This window comes from Neolamprologus multifasciatus, chromosome 10 (assembly GCF_963576455.1).
Source record: "Neolamprologus multifasciatus chromosome 10, fNeoMul1.2, whole genome shotgun sequence".
Taxonomy (NCBI): Eukaryota; Metazoa; Chordata; class Actinopteri; order Cichliformes; family Cichlidae; genus Neolamprologus; species Neolamprologus multifasciatus.
The window spans coordinates 1,902,716-1,918,981 of record NC_140448.1 but is presented as its reverse complement, the minus strand read 5'-3'; the positions used below and the strand labels follow the sequence as shown (position 1 = coordinate 1,918,981).

The following is a 16,266-nucleotide window of genomic DNA, read 5'->3' as shown; positions in this document are numbered from 1 at the left end:
GTCCTCTACTGACAATGCTGGTTTGTCATCATCTTTTGTCCTGTCAAAAACAGTTTCTCCCAGTTGATTGGTGTTTGTGTTTCCCCTGTCCTTTTTGGGGTTGTGTGTGGTGTTTAACTGGTCTTTGATTTGAAACGTGTTAGGACATGGGCAGAGGTAAGAAGCACGGCCATTCTGAAGAATATGTGTTTTGAGAACACTCACACTAGGGGGCTTATGCGTCTTCCCCATGCAGGCTTCCCCAACTATAACCCAGCCTAAATCCAAACGCTGCGCATAAGGTGTATTGTGTGGCCCATTGATTCTCTCTCTGACTTTGTGTACCTGTATAATGTCTCTTCCCAAAAGCATCAGAATAGGTACTTGTTCTTCTACAGGAGGTACTTTTTCAGCTATCTTCTGTAAGTGTGGGAACTTCATGGCCACTTGTGGAGAGGGAATCTCTCTCCTGTCGTCTGGAATCATGTCACATTCAATCAGGTTTGGGAGTGGGAGCTTTACTTTACCATCCATTGACTCTATCATGAAGTTTACTGCTGTTCTGCCGACATTATCTGACAGTCCTGAGCATGTTCTGAGCTTGTAAGTCTCTGAGCGTGTCTTAATATTAAAGAGCTCAAAAAACGGAGACTTAGCTAGTGACTTGTTACTTTGTTCATCAAGCACTGCATACATCTTTCTAGCCTGTTCTTTTTCGCCTTCTGGATAGACTAACACAGGACTTATTTTTGAGCATGAATGTGGGCTATCTTCATCACCACAGACTTCTGTGCATTTGGAAACAACTGAGGCATTTGCACTATCCTGTGTCTCCCCGCCATCGTCTTTATCAGCTCCAGAGCTCTCAGCTGGAGCAGGGGGTGGACCTGGATGTAGCACTGCTAAATGCCTGTCGCTACCACAGTCCATGCATTTTATTTGAGCCCTGCAGTCCCTTGCTAGATGTTGAGTAGAGCCACAGCATTTAAAACAGATTCTGTTCTCTTTTAAAAATGACTTGCGCTCATCTATGGGCTTTGCTCTAAAACTCTTGCACCTTTTAAGAGGGTGAGGCTTCTTATGTATTGGGCATACCTTGTCAGGGCTTTCTATAGGCTTGCTGTAACTATTTTGAGGTGAACTAGTGTCTGTAGGAATGTCCGTTTTGTGTACACTAATCACTTGCCTGTTACTGCCTCTGAAGTTTTTCTCCTTCTTGAAGCTTGTGTCGGCAGGAGGTGTGATGACAAAGCTTGGGTCGTTTCTTATTTTGGCTTGTTGCCTTACAAACTTTGAAAAGACACTGAAAGGGGGGGAAACAACTTTATGTTCTTCTTTGTACTTTGCTCCTGTTGCAATCCATTTTTCCTGCTGTCCATATGGTAACTTTTCCACAATGGGGTTGACTCCGCGAGCTGTGTCCAAATATGAGAGGCCTGGTAGGTATCCTCCATCTTTTGCACATTCTATTTCCTGCAGAACGTCACCCAGCTCTCTTAACTTTGTGTTGTCTCTGTTGTTTAGTTTGGGAAACTGTTCAATCTTTTTTAACAGTGCATTTTCTACCACTTCTGGAGATCCATAACATTCCTCGAGTCTTTGCCACACAAGGTTGAGAGCTGCAGCTGGATTAAAGACATGGACTGATCGAATTCTTTTGGCCTGGTGACCAGACTCAACTCCAAGCCATTTGACCATTAAATCTAGCTCCTCTTGAGCTGTAACATGCAAGTCTTTAATAGCACTTTGAAATGACGCCTTCCACGCCCAGTAGTTTTCTGGGTGGTCATCAAACTGCAAAAGTCCAGTACTTAACATTTCCCTCCGTGTCAGGTACCTTGTAATATCCTGGACACCCTGTGTCTCTGTTGATGTTTGAGGAGTGTTGAACGGATAAGGTTTGGGGGAATCCAGTCTCTCTCTCTGTTGTGTTTGGAGTTCCACTTTAACATTAGCCTTTTGAGCACTGTGTGAGCCGTCATTGTCTATATCTGCATTCATAGCCATTTCGCATTGTTCACGTGCAGCTTTGTGACAGGCAAGTGGATCTACTTTTAATTTGAATCCTTCAAGGCAAATATCTGAGTGTTTTTGTACATACTCTGCTGTGTGTTGTTTTGGACTGGCGGGTGGTCCCACCAATGGATAGCGCAGTTCACTTTTTGAGAGTCCCTCCTCTTCTTCTTCATAAACTGCAACCTCTGCTTCTGCAACTGCAACAGTCTTTTGACAACTCAAAACATGTAAATTAGCCTCAAGTTCAGTTTTTTGTTTCATTATAGCTGCTTCTCTTGAATACGCCAGCTGTGCACGTGCAGCCTCTGCTTTTGCTCGTGCTTTAAGTGCTGCAGAACTTGTGGATGAACGCTTGGATGTACGCGAGCGTCTAGACTCCCCCTGTGTGTCTGCGCTGCTTGCATTATCCTTGTTCTCCATATTCTCTGCGTTGTGCACTTGTTCTGTTTCTCTTTGGTCTGCTGTTTCTTCCTCTTCTGGAAGATCCAGTTGATATTGCTTTCCTGACCGTAGACTCATAACTGATGTGCTGAAAATAGCTCCTCGTGGTTGTGCCCGCTGCGCTAATGTCTTTTTACTATGCTGTCCTCGCCCTGAGTCTCTTAGTTTCACCAGCTAGACAGCGAGATAACGATGCTCCAATAACCAGACTTATTTCCTTTTTGCGCTGATTTATTGAAGAATGGCCTCTGACCATTGCCTTCTCTTTGACCATCGTAAAACTGAAAGTACAAAATACTGTATTAGCTAACTAACATTGAAAACTAGCTTGTTACACTCTTACAACAAGCTAACAAGATAAAACTTTCAAATGTACAAATTATCGAACCATTTTTACACAAAACAAAAGATAATAATTATTTTATCGACACTCATACTTACAGACATATCTTGTCCAAGGCAACAACATTTTAAGGTCCGTATTAGCTTAGAACAATAACCTTACGGTATCACTTTCCGCCATCTTTTATTTCTTCTTCACGTTCTCATTTTTCCTTTCCCAAAGTAACCGAACCCATATCACAAAGCAGCCACTAGAGGGAGCTCTAGGGCAGTTTACAACTCTAATATCCCATTTAAGTTATAAAAGGCAGAACATTCACACAAGACAGATACAAACTTTATACGATTTATATGTATCTTTTCCATATGAGGTGTCAGCGAGGGTACTCACAAAGATAGAAACGTGTGCATGTGTGCACGAGTGTAGCGGTGTGACTGACAGAGCAATCTTGAAACACACCACCCATATGGCCGCCATTGATTTCCAGTTAATTGAATGATTACCGCTTTAGCATGCACCACCACAGCCAACCTCTGCTGTCAATCAGCATGAGTGCGTCGCTGCCACCTGAGCTGCTGTCTGTGCAACAGCGAGAGCAGGTTTACATCTCACACGTGCAAACGCTGTAGCTGGTGTGTGTTGCCCCAGGCACATGCTGCTTATGAAAGCAACTTACCAAATCAATATGCGGTGAGTGTGCTGTATGATTCGAAAATGTACTTTTGGGTGATTACTGTGCTAGTATTATCGCTATGCCTATTTTCTGTGTACATTCTCTTTTACTGTGCTGTTTTTAATGACTGTAAATGAATCAATAAAGCTCCACTGTATTGTTTAAGCTCTCGGTCCTGTAACTGGATCCAAATGTGGCTATGGATTCAAACTGAGGATTTAGACATAATCTGGTAATACAAATACGTGTGACACAAATGGTAGTCTCGTATCCCACGATGCTTGATAGGCAGCTAAAGTAAAACAATTAGAAATCCAGCAAATAATACTCTGCCTGTGTCTACACGTCTGGTCTTAGAATGGTAATAATACATTTGTTAAAATAAAATAACAGACTACAGGGAAGGGATACTGTAAATCTACGTGTGTGTGTGTGGTTACAGGCCATGTGTAATATGGGTCATTAGTTTGCTGACATGCTATATAAAGCTGGTATTTTGACATGGGCCAAAATCTGTGATGCACAAATCCCAAAGGCAGTGTGCCTGTGTGTGTGTGTGAATGCGAGCTAATAAGACAAGAAAACATACAGTCGGCATTGATTCATTACTATGTAAGTAGTGTGTGGTCTGTTCTACCAGGAAATGTGTGCCTGCGCTGCTCAGTGGAGCTGGGGGCTTCATGTAGAAAACATATGGTCTTTAGAGAGGGAGACAGATGAAGGATAATCCCTTTGGCAGTCTAGCACAAACACACACACACACACACACACACAATCTAGTCCTGCATGTGTGTGCTTTGTGAGTTTAACACCGTTTAAAGCTTGGTCCTCGAAAGTCTGCTTTTTGTCTTAATTACTTGTTTTTTCAGCCTGCTTTAGCTTGCTGCTCTGCTGCACTTTATCTGACAGTAAATCAAGCAGGCTGACACAAGAAGAGCTCCAGCTTCTTCCTTTTAGATTTTAGGATGGAACTAAAGAGCCTTCCCCATTCTTTGCATAAAGGAAACACTATAAATGACCCCTGTGCCTCATGCCCCACACTTTTTTCTTCATACTCCACAAATTAATTCTGATCCCGACGCACTTGCTACTGTGCAGCTTAGAAATGGAACAGACAGCAAAACGGCTCTTAGCGTTCTGCGGTCCCAGTTTGATTTGACCAGGGCAACACAGGCGTGGGTTACATTTGAAAAAGCAAATAAAAGCAGCACGCTGTGATTTGTGGCTCTATTGACTCATCCAGAACTCAAAGTCGTTGAGGAAATCCAATTCCTCGTCAACTAAGCTGAATTTTGACTGAAACATCAAGTCAAAATGCTGCAATATAATCTCCACAATCTCCCGGGAGACACCACAGGAAGAGTGTGGGAGAGTTAAAAATTACACTCTTCCTGTTCCCGTCTAAACACAGACATATTAAGCTTTAATTATTCTCTCCAGTGGCTTTGTAATTAGAAGCCAATATCAGGTAGAGCAGCATTATTGGTTACTCAAGCCAAACAGATGAGTTCTACACATCACCCTTCCTGCTCTGCACAGCTATGAAGAACAGCAGGAGGTCAATTAAAAATCCAGCCCACAGGCCAAAGAGGGGCAGTCTGAAGTTAGCCAACTCACACTCAGGCTGCTCAAATTTCTGATGACTAAGAACCAATTCACAGAGTCGTCATATGACTGAGAACATGCACACAGCAAGACTTTTAGTGTTTGTAATGTGTCTGTGAACAGGAATCAATGAGGGAAGCCATAAACAGAATCAATAATGGTACTGGTACAATTTCATCGATATACTATTTAAAGAGCATATAAAGATCATTTTAGCTTGATTTATTACTACTAGTGTCAAAGGAAAAGCAGGTTCAGTGAAATATTGTTGAGTAGAAAAATGATTTTATTTCACAACTTTCAATCAATAAAATTACTTTATTCCAAACTATAAAACCATCTGCAATGTAATGTGAACAAAATAAAATTCAAAATACAAGTACATTTCTGCTAGAATTAGTGAAATACCTGCATATATAAAAGGATAAACTATGCACGCAGCATTTTCATTTCAAATACTTCAAATCTTACTACAGTTCCAGGTATTTGGTGATAAAAGGTTAACTCGATTAATTACTTTAACTTTTTTTCCTAGTTCTGTACCTACAGCTTATTGCAAACAGGGTTTATAAAAACAACAATAAACTCAGGACATGCAGTGTCTTGGATTTCTTTAAATAATATTTGCTTAATATGCTGCATTTTATACTTCAGCACCAAATAAAATGTCCTGCAAAAAATACAGACATGTGCTGAGAGGGAACCTCCAGCACAGGATCTCTGCCTAATGACTGCTTTCTGACCATCTCTCTGGCCTTTTCAAAACACACTGGGTGAGAATATCCTGAGGGAAGTATCATTATTGTTTCTCTAATGAGCGGAAAGGATGTAGAGAAGGAAAAAAGAGAACTTCTTCGACTCTGTGGAAGTCATTTCAAGGATGCTACCCTGAGAGAAGTGGGGAGAAGTATTTAAAAAAAGAGAGGCATGCATCTGCCTGCGAAGGTGTCCCAAACATATACAGTATGAGCTATATGAAACCAGATCAGACAGAAACAAAAATAAAAACCTGAATAAACGCAACCGCGTAACTGTTACCAACATTTCTGAGAACGTGAATGGATCAGTGTCTGTCCCTTGGTCTTGGGAGGTGTATCTGCAGCTCTTAAACTTCAGCTCTGGTAGTTCAGTCACCATTGTAGCAGAGTCCCTAACTGTTGAAGGGTCTGGTGTTTCTGCCAGGATAGTGTTCTGAGTACTGGGCCTCCATTTCCTCCATCCAGGCCATGCTCCAGTCCCACGCAGAAACAGGCTCCAGTTCGCCGAATGAGTCGCCTTCTGCATGGGAAGATGGGTACAAGGCGCTGAGGGGGGAGGCAGGCGGAGAGAAATCTAAACACAGGAGAGGACAACATGTTGACATTTCAATATCAAGCATGTGTCTGTGTGCGCGCGCGTGAAACTCTATTTGCCTTCGGAGAAGCAAGAGTAAACATTTCGAGCCCTCTGAGGAGCACCTTTCATGATGATTCTCAGAGGTGAAACGAACATTTTGAAGCTTCTTTGAAGCAGCAGTTTGTCCCTGAAAAATCAACTTTTCTAATTTGTTTGAGGCTCTGAAGCAAACCGAGCCAATTCACACCAACCACTTTGTGCAGTCCAGTGGTAGCAACAAATTTCAAAGAGCTCCGAGCTCACGTCCAGAAACAAAACACAAAAATGACGCTGAAGCCTTGAAGCTATACAGGCTCTGCCAATTAATGTGAGAGTGTGAAAGTGCACCAATCTGTGACAAGCCTCTTCCTGCTGTTTTCTTAGGATTAATCCACACTGTACCCTTCAAGCTAGGTCTCAGATAAGTACACTGAACCTGCGTGTGCACTTAACTGCACAGACCTTTTTTTTTTATTGGTAACTGTAAAGCAAAATATTTTAAATGTTACTGAAAAAACAACTGATAGGATGTCCTGAACACCCAGAAAATTTCACTTGACATACAATAAAAGGAACCAATGACCTGATTCCATCATTGCACAAATGTTAAAAACAGGTACGGTTTGGTGTCAGCTGGCTGCATGTGATCCACAGCTTGGTACTCAAAGTAACTCGGAGTAATTGCGAGGGAACATAATCAGCTGCAGAGAAGCCACTTCAAGAGTTTTCATACTCTGTGAGAGTGTGAAAATCAGCCAAGGCAGAACGTTGCCAAAAGTGAGTGTAGTGAGTGGAATAAAGCTGCACGGACCCCGAGGGAGGGCAGGGTGACTGATGAGTTGATAAAGAGGGAAGTAGATGACTCATCTGGAGGTTCAATCTGCTGAAAGGTCCCTAAGTAATTGCCTGGTGCCACTAGATATTAGACTGAATGAGTTTTTGTCTTTGCACAGGGGGCACATGGACCAAAACAGAAAGTCTGCTCAGACACGTTTCTGCACACAGTGAGACATCAGAAATATACGAAGAAGACCAGAGAGGCCAAGCTACTTCCACAAAGCATTTTCACAACATTGCAACCCTCCATACCAACTTAGGGCTGCTCTGCCTTACCATTGAGCATCTTTCATAGATGAAAGGCCCCATCTAGTGGGGGAAAGTGGTAAGTACAACAGCGTTAGTGGTTTTGCACTTGTTTGTTTTCATCCATTCCAATAGTGACTAAAAGCAGCAGCTCACAGCTTTGTTTATGTCACATGAAAAATCAGTGATTCTGCACATGGAACCTGAACTTTTGTGCTATGAGACAACAGCATGAGATAACTTTATCATTTCAAAGTTCAAAGTGTTTTTTTAGTAACTGAATCATTTGATCTTTGTTTATTTATCATTCATAAACAAATAATAATGCTCCAAAAGATAGAGCAGTTTATGAGGAGTCACTGGTAGGAATGAACTAAACCGAACCAACGAAGAGTTACACACTTGCTAACAACACTGCTCTGTATAAGTTCTGTGTGCTACAGGGCTCCACTGTGCCTCTATTATTTTGAAGGTCTGTGGTTTGATCCCCTGTTTCCTCGAGTCCACATGCTAAAATGAGACACACACTTGTTAGAGTGTGTGCGTCTAATAATTAGCAAAAGCTTAGGGCATAGACTAAAGTGCTAAATGAATGAATGAACTAAAAAGTACGACATAAATATGAGTCTGTTTATCCTTTAGTAAAAACTATGAGCCAGTTTATGCTGACTTAGGCTACGTTCACACTGCAGGTCTTGATGCTCAATTCCGAATTTTTGATCAAATCCGATTTTTTTGTCTGCTCGTTCACACTACAAATAAAATGCGACAGCAAACGCGCTCTAGTGTGAACACTCAAAGCGGCCGCATGCGCAAAAGAAGACGTCACACACAACGCGCTCTGTTTAGACCCAGAGCAAACAGTATTGTCTGACTGATGGCCGTTAATATAAAGACTTCGGACTTCACGTTTCCCAATTTTTGCTTTAAGTTATTTTGTTATTTACATAATAATGTAGATAACCTAATAATTATCCTTATTGCTGTTTTAGAGGAGCGCTGCTTCAAAGGATAGTTGCAGATTTCTGTCAGAATCTGCAGATTATACAGTACAAATAAAATGTTCACGTTTCTCCAACGTCGTCTTCCCAACAGTTTCACCGACATCTACGCTGGATGGCCAGGAAGCGTTCACGATGTCTTCTCGGGCGCTTCTCCGGCGCTGATAATTGGCGTCTGTCGTGTCAGTGACGTAAAAGACGGATTTAATGCGACATGACCGTTCAAACAGCAGTCGCTTTCTAAAACATCAGATTTGTAACGGATTCAGGACCACATACGAAAGTGACCCAGATCGGATTTGAAAATATCGGATTTGCGCCGTTCACACTGTCATACCATGATTGGATATGGGTCGCATAGGGTCAAAAAAATCGAATTTGATGCGCTTTCGCCTGCAGTGTGAACGTAGCCTTATTGGTATTTCTCCTTCTTAGGTATCTTTTGTCCTGATACTATAAAAACTAAAACAAATCCTTCGGAAAGCAGCCTCCAAATTGTTTTCTTAAAATATAAACTTTTTAAAAACAAATGTTTTCCTGAGTAAATGAGTTTAAAACACAGACAAAATATAGATGGGTGACAACACTGAACACACTGATGGTTCAGGACTACAATTTGTTGAAAGTAGCAGATTAAAAATAAAACTCCACAGGATCACTTGTGGGAGTTCTGTAGTTTTTTAAATAGTATTTTATAACTTAACCCCACCCACTAAGTGCCGTGGGGTTAGGTTAACTGGTCATTCGTAGTTAAATCTCATTCATTTCCACCATCATCTCATGAAAACGGTTTTTATAAATTTTTTTGCCGCAACTGATTTTCCTATTTCAAAAGTGACATTTCTTCTGTTTACCTGACAAAGAGGCTCCGCTCATGCTCTCCGCTGCCATGGCCAGGAGATGAGCAAAGTTGGCACTGTCATTAGTGTAGCAGCTGTCCACGGAGCTGATGAGGCTGGTTCGGGCACTGGACAGGTTGCTGTCCATGACTGAGCTGATCGTGTTCCACAGAGAGCTGTCCCATTCGCTGTAGCAGGAGGAAGGCGAGCTCTGACGGCAGGCATGACGGAGGCTATTTAATGGAGGTTCGGGCTCAGTGAAGGTGTCGTGCACCTGAGCAGAGCGAGTCGGCCCACAGATATAATTCAGCGTCGAGGCAAAATGATGGGACAGGGAAGGACGCTGCTCTGGCAGGGCACTGCTGACACAAAGGAGCAGAATGGTCAGCTACAGTAACTGTGCATGCACCTGTATGTAGGCTGCATACAGGAGAAACTAAGCCGATACGCAGAATAATATCATGGAATAGTCATTATAGTGTTCACCTCTGCTCAGTGCTGACTGTAAATGGATTCATTATCGCTTTACCTCCATCTCTCTGGTTTAGGAGTGAGCTCCAGGTACTCGGCAGCTTCCTGTGCTGTCAGCATGCTGCCCTGTTCATTACTCTGTGACACAGAAGATAATGCAGTGGACAGGTGGCTGTAGGATGGGAAGCTGTTCTTGTTGCTGGGTCCCAGTTGTCCATGGGGGCCTGATGCAGGACACACTGACTGAAGAGAGCCCATGTCCATTGTTAGCTTTGTGGAACGACTAGAGCTGAGGGAGACGTAAACAGACTGTAAGACTTGTGTCTTTTTTTTCTGTCAAACAACCTTTAGAAATACAGGAAACCACTGTATACATCACACTGTATAAATGGTATCACTGATTTTTATGCTTTCTTCTCACATTTTGTTAAACATAACGTAACACAAGCTTAACAAAATAATAATAATTTTTGTTTTATTTATTTTAATTTTAATTTTTCTTCTTGTTACTATGTGGAGTGGTATATTCTAATTGTAAATTTGTTGTTTGGTTTGGGTTAGGACCGGAGATAAATGTTAATGTTGGTTTGTTCCCTGATTTTTGGTGCCCACTTGTAATATAAATTGGATTGTAGATAGGGGGCAGAGTTTAATGAGAATATTTTCTTCTTCCTGCTCCTTTTCACACATGGTTGTAGTGCTTTTGATAGTGTGGTTGGTTTGTTTGATTTTTTTGTACCAAGTGTGAAATAAATAAATAAATGAAATGAAACTACAAAAATAAACAAGTAGTTGAAATGATCAAAATGTTCTGCATCAGGCAGCTTAATTACTGGAAGTACTGGGATCAGTAACAACCACAATTATAAATATACAAGGTGTCATCAGTTAATGACAACTTTACTGGTAACCCTTCCAAACTAGCAGTCTTCTTGTGTCCTGTGTTTTAAACTCAGTGTTACACATATCTGCAAATAGGATCCTTATCATTGTTCTCCTTAAGTGTTTCCACTAAAGTGGGCACTTTCTGGGACAGAAACATACTCAAAGGACGGAAGTCTATGTCATCGCTGGCCATTAATGGAAGGCTAAAAAAATAGAAGATACATGGCAGGAAGCAGGAAAACTTTGCTCGATTTTTTAACATTTCTTCTAGTTATTTGCATAAAACAACTGAAACACTGCATAGAAAGAAATATTAAAATACACACTACTGTAATGCTTTGCAACCAGAGGGGCAGGACATATCCAGGAGGTATGAGAGAAGGTGGGAGGATTTGTACTGTTGTAGGATATTTACAATATAAAGCGAATTGAGGAAATTGTTGTTGTCGTCTGGTGCTGTAAATAAAACTGAACTGAATTTCAGTCTTTCATTCTGGACTAGCTAGCTTACATTTTCAGATGGCTAAAAGTTCCCACTGTGACAAAACTAAAGCATATTACTGTCCAACTGAGTGAACCACAATCACATCTATTTAACATTTTCAGAGTTTGAACAGTGTGTCCCAAACTGACTTGAGGGTCATATTAACGTTAATCTCACATGGCTTTGTGACAGTGACAGCTAGTGTCTGCTACAGATGAGTAAATACATTCTGCTTTTATCAGTGGAATTGGAGAGGTTACAAAAACAGAGGTTTTACTGTTGAAGAGTTTACTGTTACTCTTCAAAAGTATCTGAACAAACAACCTCACAGCCTTAGAGTTAAAGGTAGTCTGCATTCTAGCTGCACTATAGGAAGGAAATATCCTGTATTATATTGATAATATACTACCTTTATGCCAACTAAACTATCCTGAAGGCTGACGTATACACTGGTTTTTATAGGGTTATCTGAAAACCTGCATTGTCAAGTCTAATTTTTCAGTTGCTGATGAGGAGTCAGAAACAACTAAATCTGTTGTTTTTTTTTTCATTATTCCCCTTCTACACAGCACCTGCATTTCCCAGAACAATATCTCCATTCAACCCTCTAACGCCCAGTCTGAGTGTTTATCTCACCCTCCATCTGAGGTGAGGCTTTGCGTGTCAGTGGCGTCCTCGGTGGGTACTGGGGGAGGGGGCAGCAACATGTCCAAAAGATGTAGTGATGCTGAGTAATGCAGCAGACGAGGACAACCCACAGGTTTACCACTGTCTGGATGTCCACCTGGATACACCATAGCAAACCATAGCAAAGTATAATTATCCAATAATTCCTTTTATTCCAGATTCTATAAGCATCATTTTAAATTTCAGGACTACAAAAAAGTTGGATCTGTGTACAAAATGTTTCTTACACATCCACTAGGTTTGTGGACAATAATGATTTAATTACACAGATTTAAAGTACCGTGCTGGAAAGCTGGTATGTGACTATGTCCCTGGGTTCTTGTTGAAAGTATAGGGACACTGCTCACTGCATGCAGCTCTGTGGAGAAAACCAATTGGCCAATTCACATTACTCAAGAAAGAAAGAAATTAACACTGCATTTACAGCTATCCACTGCTCCATATCTACCTTTCTTGCTGTGGTTCTTTTCCCATGATTCCCTTAGCACACCCATCTTGGGCTGGGGTCGTATGGCCTGTTTCCATGGCAGAGCCTCCCTGCTGATGATGGGTGAGGGCTTGCTGGCAGGGTGAGTAAATATCTGGATAGTTTCGGCTCCTTCTTTGTGGGGCAAACCATGAGACAGTTTAGTGACACGTCCCGGACTGTTGAAGGTCTTAAGACCACTGCCCATGAGGTCCACGTAAAAGGTGCCGTAGACACCGCAGCTATCGGTCACAATGGGAACGGTCGACTCCAGGCAGCTGCTGTCCTTCTTGGATGAGACTGGGAGGCCTAAGAAAACAGAGAGATTTATAAGAACACAAGTAGAACAAAAGGCTGCATCCAAAATTGCAAAATACTGTATCGGTTTAAAAGGTTTCTATGTTTCACACATTGGGCCACAAAGTCAAGCTCGGCAGTAATTCCAGGAATGAGTTGAACAAACACAGCTGTCAAATCTTATATACGACGAACTATCTGAGCGGCTTTAGCCTGCACACAGATGCCTAAGAATCTTACAGATGTAGCACCTTCAAGCTGTTCTACAACCATCACCACCCGGGCACTTCTTTTCAGGCTTTGTCTTTCTAATCACTGTAGTAGCTGTGGCCATTAAGGCCTGTTCTGTTCTACTCTGGGTCTTGCTGCTCCTTTCCCTTCTTGCAGCTTCATGTGGCACAGCCATAAGGTGGTTAGCAGTGTCACTTCCTGGTTTGAACCCCAACTGGAGTTTGCAACTCTGTGGAGTTTGCATGGTCTCTCTGTGCCTCTAGGTATTCTGGCTTCCTCCTATAGTGAAAAGGCATGCATACTGGGTTAACTGGATATTCTAAAATGACTGGATGTGAGGAAGCTAAAGATGGTCAATACAAGAAGCTCTACATAAATGTGTCTGTTCATCTCAAACAGTGCTGTCATAAAGCTCCGCCCATGTTTGGATCCAGTCTTTACATTACTGCCATCTTGTGGCTACATTTAGGTATTGTCACTGAAAGCTGTGCTTATGCTCACTGGAAACTGAGCACAAAGTATACCGGCTCAGCTGTCACTGCTCTGGAATCAGCTAGGATCTCCACTTTGTATGAAAACGCAGTTTGCATTAGCCAGTAAACATGCTTTGGTGATTCAGCATCAGAACAGTTTCAAATTAACATCCAATTAAATGTCTGCCCACCTGCTGTGCCAACACTCCACAGTCATTTTCATTAATATTTGGATTCCCCGCATAGATATTGACAGTTTACCATGTCACACACGACTCACACCTTTTAATTCATCTGATCTGTTGTTATTAATACATCTGGTCCTCAAAGGACAGCCATGATGCAAACATATGCATTAAAAAAAGGTGATGCTGAACATTAAACAGAATATAAAGTACTTAAAATGAGCTCAATATTAAACATATCCAGGATTAATAGTAATTCTTTTAACACCGATGGAGTGTTTACAGTGAAAATAGAATATCAATCATATATATTTCATTTTTGTTTGAGCAATTTGTATATATTAAAGCCATTTCTTATATTTTGTAAACTGTGTAATATATATTGTATTATTTAATTAGTTCAGTCTGTTACTGTTATTGTCTTGAAGCAAATGTAGCCAAATAATTTCCTCAGGGATTCATAAAGTATTCTGATTCTAAACTGCCTTTCTGTACCACAGTCACCACACACCTCTCGTGTACATACAATGTTACATACAGTGTAATGTCTATGTGAAAATAGCAGATGTTGTAGTCCAGTAAATTCAAGCCAGCAGCACAATTTCAGACAATGTCCTAACCTAATTCTCCAGATTGTTTTACATGATGTCTGAAAACAGTTTATGTAGCATCATCAGAATCATAGATTGATTTTTTTCGTTTCCTCAACAGTAAGCAAAAAATCTTTGGTGGATTTTAAGAGGTCACCACGAACCCAAACAAGTAAATCTAGTCAGGTCTGCTGTAGGACAGCAGTTTGAGAGAAAGAAGTCATCATCAGTCTACTGTTTTGCAGTCCATACTCACTGGTGCTTCGGATTCCTGGGTGATGCTGACCTTGGGCCCATAGGTCATGGTACTTTTGACTCAAAGAAGGTCTCCAGCCTCCGGGGATCCAAGGTGAATCTGGAGCTGCCATCCTGGAGAGAAACCAAATCAAACCAAAATGAACTCGCTGTAACCAAACGTCAAATATTAGAGACGTTTTTATGCTGTAACATAGATTCATTACCTCCATATAATATTTATAAGAATCTCACTTTGTGTTCTCTACCATGGATACTGTGGAATTCTTATTAACAAATGGTTTTTTACTTTTGAATAGTACAAAACACTCTGACAGTGGAGGGGAAGATGAAGCATGTTCGATCCCCGTCTGCTCCAGTCTGCATGCAAGCTACTAACCCCGAGCTGCTTTATATGAATACGTGTGAATGTTTGGTAGGAGAAGTGCTTGTGCGAGTTATGTAAAGCGTTATATAAGAAGCAGTGGTGCTCTAGTATTTACCTAACCATAGTCATGTCAGAGGCTGGCACATCCCGAGTTTGAATAAGAAGGCAGCAGTACTGCAAACCATGCAATGATGGAAGCAAGAGAAAAAAAATGAAGGTAACTTGGAACAATTTTGAACTTTTTTTTAGAGTGAATGCAGCCATCTATGAAGCGCCTCGAGGCGACTTTTGTTGTGATTTGGCGCTATATAAATAAAATTGAATTGAATTGAATTAAATTGAGGGGTTGGTGAGTTTATTTTCTACTAAAAGTTGTAACACCATTTGGTGGTTTCTGTTCAATATTTTGTGATGCTCATGTTTCGAAGGGTTAGGTCATTCAGTAATTCCTGTGTAAAGTATTGAGTCAGTAAAAGGAGTCTTTCCCTTTAAAGCTCACACAGATAGATTTAGGAAAGTGGAGGAAAAGTGAAGAGGACTGGTTCTTCCGTAGTGCTTTTCACTAACATTCACAGATGAACGCATTACAGAGAGTTCAGTATCCTGTCCAAAAATGCTTAGTCATTAAGTTAAGGATCTGACCATCAACCTTCCGATAGGCAGAAGACCTGTTCTACCTTGTACCTACACTACCCCCCCCCCCCCCCCCCCCCCCCCCACACACACACACACACACACACACACCTTTCCCAGGTGAATACTTTTAGGTGGTGAAAACAGATTTTGCTTCTGTTCAGCCTACTGCTTACTGCCTGTGCTTCTTCAACACGCCATCAACTAAAAGCAGGTGTTTTTTGTCTGTAAACAAACATCTAAGAGAATGAATGTAATACATTTAACCAGCTGTCTTACCAACACTTTAAAAGCTGACTTGCTGACTATAATTCAAAGTGGTTTGTATACATTCAATCCACACTTGGTTTTAGTGGGTTGAATGTATTCCTGTCACTTTATTGTCGCAACAGAATCGAATATGCATCTTCTTTTCATTTTACCTGTGTTTTATAATGAGATCTTCACCGGCTAGTCTTCGCAAACCTAAAAATAAAGGAAGATATAGTATCAACAAAATATGCATATTATTGTTTATCACAAAGCCTTTGTGGGTGTATTGAAGGTTCAGCTTTTTTCTTTTTACTATGGTGAACATTAAAGCCTTAAACTCATACCTTTAGCCTTGCCAGGTCTTGGTATCAGCTGACCGGTCCTGCTGTGGCGTCTGAAGAGACAGATCGCTGCACCCATCAGAACACACCACAAGACGGCGCCGATGCTGCCGAGCAACACAGGGTCCTGAAGAAAGGCCAGGACCGGGGACAAACGCCGCCTCTGGCTATCTGACTCGGGTAGTCCACCTAACTGTGAGTCTGAGCAGCAGAATGGAAGCACATTATGAATGAATACAACCCAGTCTGAGAACACACGCTGGTCTTTATCTGTCCTGATACAGAAATAAAAAGT

The 16,266-nt window shown here is 41.4% G+C and overlaps 1 protein-coding gene across 3 annotated transcripts in view; it reads right to left on the bottom strand.

Moving 5' to 3' along the window:
- Positions 1-5,380: 5,380 nt before the first annotated feature.
- Positions 5,381-16,266, bottom strand: part of robo4 (roundabout, axon guidance receptor, homolog 4 (Drosophila)) — a 36,651-nt gene continuing 25,765 nt past the window's right edge. For 2 of the 3 annotated variants that reach the window (XM_085174915.1, XM_085174917.1), the window contains 9 exons: positions 15,975-16,172; positions 15,801-15,843; positions 14,380-14,492; positions 12,330-12,656; positions 12,162-12,239; positions 11,831-11,978; positions 9,884-10,114; positions 9,370-9,713; positions 5,381-6,389 (listed from right to left, as the gene is read on the bottom strand). In XM_085174915.1, coding sequence (XP_085031041.1) covers positions 6,208-6,389; positions 9,370-9,713; positions 9,884-10,114; positions 11,831-11,978; positions 12,162-12,239; positions 12,330-12,656; positions 14,380-14,492; positions 15,801-15,843; positions 15,975-16,172 — 1,664 coding nt within the window. In that variant the 3' untranslated portion in view covers positions 5,381-6,207. The remainder of the gene's footprint in view (positions 6,390-9,369; positions 9,714-9,883; positions 10,115-11,830; positions 11,979-12,161; positions 12,240-12,329; positions 12,657-14,379; positions 14,493-15,800; positions 15,844-15,974; positions 16,173-16,266) is intronic. The other variant, XM_085174916.1, reaches the window with a different exon arrangement.